General features: G+C 52.4%; 3 protein-coding genes across 3 annotated transcripts; all 3 read left to right on the top strand.

Moving 5' to 3' along the window:
- Positions 1-750, top strand: NCS57_00370300 (uncharacterized protein; the record flags this gene model as incomplete). The annotated part of the gene is made up of 1 exon (XM_053053688.1): positions 1-750. The coding sequence occupies one exon, from the start codon at positions 1-3 to the stop codon at positions 748-750; it is 750 nt and encodes a 249-aa protein (XP_052915848.1).
- Positions 751-2652: 1902 nt separating this feature from the next.
- On the top strand, positions 2653-3738 carry NCS57_00370200 (uncharacterized protein; the record flags this gene model as incomplete). Its single annotated transcript, XM_053053687.1, has 1 exon — positions 2653-3738. The coding sequence occupies one exon, from the start codon at positions 2653-2655 to the stop codon at positions 3736-3738; it is 1086 nt and encodes a 361-aa protein (XP_052915847.1).
- Positions 3739-4589: 851 nt separating this feature from the next.
- On the top strand, positions 4590-5951 carry NCS57_00370100 (uncharacterized protein; the record flags this gene model as incomplete). The annotated part of the gene is made up of 1 exon (XM_053053686.1): positions 4590-5951. The coding sequence occupies one exon, from the start codon at positions 4590-4592 to the stop codon at positions 5949-5951; it is 1362 nt and encodes a 453-aa protein (XP_052915846.1).
- Between the last annotated feature and the right edge of the window lie 711 nt (positions 5952-6662).

Raw genomic sequence — 6662 nt, 5'->3', positions numbered from 1 at the left:
ATGGACTCCCGACCTTCTTGTGACCGCTTCGACGTTATGCAGAACGGCCGACCAGTCTCCATCCTCAACCCCGTCCAACCAGAAGGACGTGACCTCTGGGCCGAAAGGGACAACGACCTTTTTGTCTTGGCCGACGCCGCCGTCGCAAGGAGGGACGCCGCGGTGATGGCTGGGAGAAGGGGGGCCTACGACCCTTCCAACGACTCTTGGCTCCGGAGACGCTCGCAGGAATACGTCGACGAGCACTACCCCTTGGACGACAGTCCACCCGGGACTCCTTCCCCTCAATCTAGGGGTCTTCGTGCTTGTCCCTCCGAGCGCCCCAATAGGGGTCGTTATTCTTTGGGTTCCCCTCGCCGCCGTTCCGTGCCCGTTCCTGCCCCTGCCCCCGCCCCCGATGCTGCTCCCGCTCACGCCTCCGCCCCCGTCCTTCGACGGGCCCGTCCACGCATGGTTGAGTGTGGTGTCAACGGCTGCGTCCGCATGTTCTCGTCAAAGAACATTGCAGACCACCGGAAGACCCACATTCTGGAGGCTGCTGGTGGCTCTGAGCCAGCTCGCCAGCCATGCAAGCCATGCGCTGGCACTGGCAAGGCTTGCATGGTGAGCAGCAGCCCAACCAACGTGGCGGTGAACACCTACTCCTGCCTGGCCTGCCTCAAGTCCCATCGGGGATGCAGCCACAAGGAGCATGGTCGAGCCCAGCCCCGACCTCGACGCCACCCTGCTCTGGACTCTCCTTCCCATTAAGGGGATATCTCATGAGTTTTTGTCGATGGTTTAATCTTGTGTGGGAGTTTGGGTGTTGGAGTCCAAAAGTTTTGGTGTTGGTTGACCGAGTGATGGTAATCTCACTCGAAGAAAAAGTTTTTGGTTTCATTCTTGGTTCTGTTCTTGGTTTGGAGTTGAGGTTAAATCACCGGTCAAAGTATTCTTTGGGAAAACATTGTATATTAGAGTAGAGGTTGTTTGATGGACGAAATTGTCCTTTAGACATGAGTTTGGTCATTGGTTGTTATTACTTCTCCATTGATTTCAACTGGCCAGTCCAGTGGAAGATGATTCATGTCCCCGGGAAACAGATCGCTTATCAGAGCTGATCCTTTAGAAGGGAACCAATTTTGGTGCACCATTTCCTAGTTTGATGCAAGTTCGTTAGCTGGTCTTGATATATCTTTTCTTCTTCTTTTTTTCCTTTTCACTCTTGTCCTCTTATAACTCTGTGCCTTGTTGCCTCAACTTTTATCTGTGACCTCGATCTCCCATGCCTCTCTCCTCCCAAAGCCTATAAAACTTGGGACGAGACATGTTTTGGTCTATTTTAATACTTTAGTTTCCTGAAATTTCTCTTCTCTGCTGGTTCCAGTTAGTTTTCTTTTTATTCATGAATCTTGGACTGCTTTCGCTTGACAGAAGGTCCGTGACACCATCACATACACATGGATGGTCATCGTCAAGAGGCCACATTCCTCAGTGGAAAAGGCAAAGTTCTCATCTTCATAGATCACGTTCAATATCCTAGACTAAATTGATGCTCTGACGCGCGATATTCGGTCATGTCCTCTTCGCCATGGTGCCTCACGCGTTTGAAATTCCTTCTCGCTCACCATCAGATCCCAGCTAAAAAAATGCCAGCCCTTTGAGCAACCAAAGAGCAACCATCAATACACGCCAGGAAAGAAGATTAACCAAGTAAGAGTCAATCCTTATTTTCAATTTGATGATGTGCTCTTTCTCCACAAGCTCATGAAGCTTTTGCGAGCCGCTGATATGGAATCTTGTTTTTCCAAGCACCCAAATGGCCGCCTGGCACCTTGTGTTTGCAGCTTGCCATAATGAAATATGTTTTTGAATAGTCAAACTGTATGAGTCCTTTATGTGCAATTCACCTAACTAGATTTCTTTTGATCCAAGACAGGTTGTTGGGTATCAGTACGGAGTAGGGAGGAGGAGGATTGGACTCTGGCTAAGTGTGCCTGATGTGCGACCGTACCAAAGAGTGAGAGCGTGCACACATCATGAGGACTGGCATCATGGCATTTTCGATGGGGTTAAGCCTAAAAATGAAGCTCTTGAATTACAAGCAACGAACAGAAAATCCTGCTCCTGTCTTCTTGCTCATCATAGAAACATGAGCGAGTATTCATCATCGTTCCCACTTTTGCTCACCATTCCCAAAGTGCGACCGTAGTGGCGCGGCAATCCCACACCGTCCCCCGCAACATGTGGAAGCCCCCCGGAAGCCGCCCGAAGCCGGATTGTAACATCAGATCATGCAATTCATCGGGCATGGCAATGGCAAAGATGACCAAGTCTGACAGAAATGCGTGGGTGCCGAGGTCCCGGTCGCCGCTCTCGCTCGATCCGAACACACGTTCTTTGAATGATATATGGGCCGACAGACAGATCTCGTGTTTTACTCACCCCAGTCGAGACCCAATCCAAGGCATGAATAAGGCTGATTTCTTTGGGGGACGTCATCTTTAAAAGACCAATTCCCCCCACTGTGTCAGGTGCCTGATCGCCACATTCGCCAAAAGGTTAACAGAACGTCACTTCTACAACATAGCCGAGGACCCGAAGAACTAGGGAAACATCAAAAAAGCAAACACCAAAGGAACTACGACCGAATAGACACACACATCTGAAATCATGTGCATCGTTCTATTCACTACCGCGCATCCTGATTATGCGCTGATCGCCATCGACAATCGGGATGAGTACATCCTCCGCCCAACTTCACGCCCGAGCTGGTGGACCCACGCCACGTCTGGCCGTCCCGTCTTGTCTGCGCGAGACCTTCAGCGAGCGGAAAAGGGAACGTGGATGGGAATCACCAAGGATGGGCTTTTGGCCGTGCTCACCAACTACCGCGAGACCAACATCGAGGATGTGAAGCACCCCATCCACGCCGTCAAGAGCCGAGGCGGTATGGTTACCGCCTGGCTGGGAGCCCCACCTGAGGAGAGCATCAAGGATAGCGTCCACAATCTGGTCAAGGACGACGGCGTCAAGGGCGTCGGAGGCTTCTCCATGGTGTGCGGAAAGCTGAGGAAGAAGAGCGAGGGCATTGCCATCGTCAGTAACCGGGCGGGCAACGTCGAGGAGGTGCCTATCGTGGGCAAAGAGCGCGGTGAGATCTGGGGCTTGAGCAACACGGCTTTCGACGACACAGGAAAGCGGGATGAGTGGCCCAAGATTGCCGACGGAAAAAGAATGCTGCGAGAAGCTATCGATGAAGCCGTCTCCAAGGGATCGAGTGAGGATGACTTTATCGCGAGCCTCTTTACTATTCTCGACAGCGACACGCTGCCGCAGGACGAGAATGCCAGTCTCGTCGAGTACATCAGCCAACTCAAGCACAGCATCTTTATCCCACTTATCGGCGACGAAAAACATCGGAAAGCGATGGAAGAGGCCATGTCAAAGGGAGCTGGTGAGTGGGCGTCAGACGACCAAGTGGCAGCAGAGGAGCTCATGGTCGAAGGCCGACCGGACCCATCCACCAGCACCATCATGGGCTTCGAGACGGGAATGTACGGAACGCAGAGACAGACAGTCGTATTGGTCGACTGGGAAGGCAAGGTGACGCTGGTCGAGAGGGCGCTCTGGGATGGCAACGGCCACGCGGTGCCTCGTGGGGAGGGCGATCTCAAGTTTGAGTTTACGATAGACGGATGGGAGGACGAGTCGTGCAACGGCAACGCAGTCAACGGGGAGACCAACGGACGAATCTAAAACAGGATTCACTAGAGTCGGTTTTCGTGGAATCGGGGGCGGCGATAGACATGGCGGCCTGGCACTCGATGTAGAGGATATCACACGGAATTAACGAGGCAACGATTGTTTTATCATGACATCCAATGGAAACGGCGGATAGAAATCTGATAGGTAGAATTTGAGCAGAAAGAAGGGGATGACGCTATTTGTCGCTCCTTCCTCATTTTTTTTCGTTGTTGGTGCCGGGACCGTTTTTGAGTGTCCGCCAGCTGGCAAACCTCCTCGCACTGCCAACCATCGACAACAACAACAAACAATAACAAAACCGACCACGACGAAAAAAAATCTCCAGAAAAACATTGCAAAAATATCCCATCTGCGCCCATCACGATCAACCCTCGACCCGCGGCTTGTAGATGCTTTCGAGCATCATGGTCAACGCCTCTCACAAGCCGGAGCTCAACTAGAACTTGGCCGACCATTTCCGCCGCTACATTGAACACTCGTCGGTCGCAGTCGCCTGCATCGCCTGCGTTGCCTTGGACTTTTTATTTCGGATCGGTTCAAGACTTGTTAGCTCTGCATCTCCGAGCAAGAGACGCTTGCGGAAACAGCGCCGAGACGTTGCCGAGTTGGGTGATCGCATGCGGATGGCCTCGCGGCTGCTCCTCGTGGTTGGTGGCACTGTCTCGGGTGCGTTCCCTGTGCTGGCTCGTGTTGTCAACTTTCAGGTCGTCGATTAGTTGAGACGGCTGCTTTTGCTTGTTGACCGGGTCTCTCGACAACTAAGAGATCGTCTCAGCGCCATCCCGCAACTGAAGCTCAGCTAGATTGCCAACAAGTCAACTCGACATTCCACGTCCAACGCCATGGAGTCCTTTCGAGCTGGACTAGAGAGCAGAATGGCATCTCGACCACGACTGTCAACCCCGGCCAAGGTCCTGGTCAGAGTCAAGAAGAAGCGCCCGACCATCTCAGCACCAATTGGCCCCATCAAGAACTCTCGCGGCCCCGATCTCACTCGCAGCGAGAACTTTATGATTGTCCCCGGCATCAAGGACTGTACCTCCGACGAGATCTTCTGCGACAATGACGACGTCGAAGCGAAAAAGGCTGCGAGACGCATTTCGGCCGGCTTCTCTGACCACGGGTCCCTGGCCAGTCCCCCGACTGTTGCCAAGTCGGCCTTCAACGCCACAAGGACATCCAGAATACCCTCATCGAGGAACTCTCCTCCAAGTCTTTTGTCTTTGCGACAGACTTCCAATGGCTCGTTGATGACAAGCTCGAGCTATAGCGGCTTCCCGAGTCTCGAAACGATCGTCCAGGATGAGAACGTCCCTCCTCCGGGCCATGAGGACTCGCCTCCCCTGAAGGAGAGCTCCAAGCCAGCGAAGAGTCGCCTTCCCAAGTCTCGGACTATGAATGCTCTGAGCGAGCTCAAGAACTCCATCTCCAAGCCGTCATTGAACGCAAGACCGGCCGGTATTCGTCCTCCCGGCGACCAATCCCGTCAAGTATCTTCATCATCGTCCATGTCGATCAAAATCTTCACCTCGAGCTCCTCGCGTCTTCGCTTGCCACGACCCTCCTTGGCGTCTCTCTCCCGTCGATCCAGCGGCTCGAGCACTCTTGAGAACCAGGAACCCCCTGATCCTCGAAAGGTTAGCACGGCGCAGCCATCAGAGTACTGGTCTGGTCGCTTCGTTTCCCTCAACGATCGTTTCGCAGCCGAAGAATTTGAGAGAGACATGGCAGCTTTGCCCTTTTTGCCTCCCTCTGAGCCTCCTCAGAAGCAAACCATCAAGCCTGACCGTGCCGCTGCTAATTATCGACCAACCCATCTCTCGCACTCCACAACCACATCGGCGCTGACTGCTTTGACGTCGTCAAAGCCAGAAGAATCTCTCGAAGATGATGAAGACGCTCGATGTATCCGAATTTTCCGACATCTTGACTGCCTCTGCTCGACGAATGAGGCTCGTCGTTCGCTGCGAGATTGGCAGCAAACATACGCCCGTCGGATGGGGAAGCCCGGACTGCTTCCCAAAGGAGGTCGAATGGAAGACCAGACCCTCATGGGAAAGATCTTGAGTAGCCTGCCACGAAAGAACGACAGACGAGCCTTGTCTGGGATGCGCGAGGCTCCGAATGTGCAGGATGCGAGAAAGCCCAACGCTATCCCTACTGCTGCTGTCGCAGGACGCAAGAAGAGGCTGACCATCTACTGAATGGTCGTTTTTTGGGGTACAAGTTCATTGTTGAATCAGCCAACCTGTCTGTTTACGGGCCTGTTTTTGTTTGGACTAAAGAGGGAATTGTCGCGAGACATGCGTGTGGTTTATCATCCAATGTGGGAAGGATTGAGCCGGCACTAGGCGTTTTGGTTTGTTTTTTCATCGACTCGTTTGTTATCATTTGCGAGGCGTTGGGGTGTGTATGCGATTGTTTGACTGTTAGTGGATGAGATATGTACATTGGACGAGTTCACGAGGGGATGGAATAGGGGGGAGGTTGTATCGATAGGTAGACATAGACATTGTAGAGTGCAGAAGACGCTCTCATCGGCTGTTAGAAAGCCAATTAATAATGACCTTATTGGGTTGTATATCGGCATATGTCATGTCTGTGGTGGGTGGCTGTTCAACGAGGTAGGCTACGGTGTGCTTCACTTGACGACTTCAAACCGCAGCTATTATGAATGCTTGGAGATTGACAGTCTAGCGGTAATACCTACACCAGCCTGACCCAATGAAATACTGGCATGACAACCCCAAAGCCATACTGTTGTGTACCAATACTCCCTCCTTTTTTTGTGTGGTGCCCTGATCCTGGAAACGCAATCTTGGAGAGTTCATTCTAGATCTCCATACCAACGCCTTGAACTCCAATGCTGTTGATCACCGCCCCCTCCTATCGTGTATGAATCTGTTTTTCGATAT

The sequence above is a fragment of the Fusarium keratoplasticum genome, chromosome 3, assembly GCF_025433545.1.
Source record: "Fusarium keratoplasticum isolate Fu6.1 chromosome 3, whole genome shotgun sequence".
NCBI classification, from domain to species: domain Eukaryota; kingdom Fungi; phylum Ascomycota; class Sordariomycetes; order Hypocreales; family Nectriaceae; genus Fusarium; species Fusarium keratoplasticum.
Note: the sequence above shows the minus strand (reverse complement) of the source record. Positions and strands in the feature narration are given on the sequence as shown.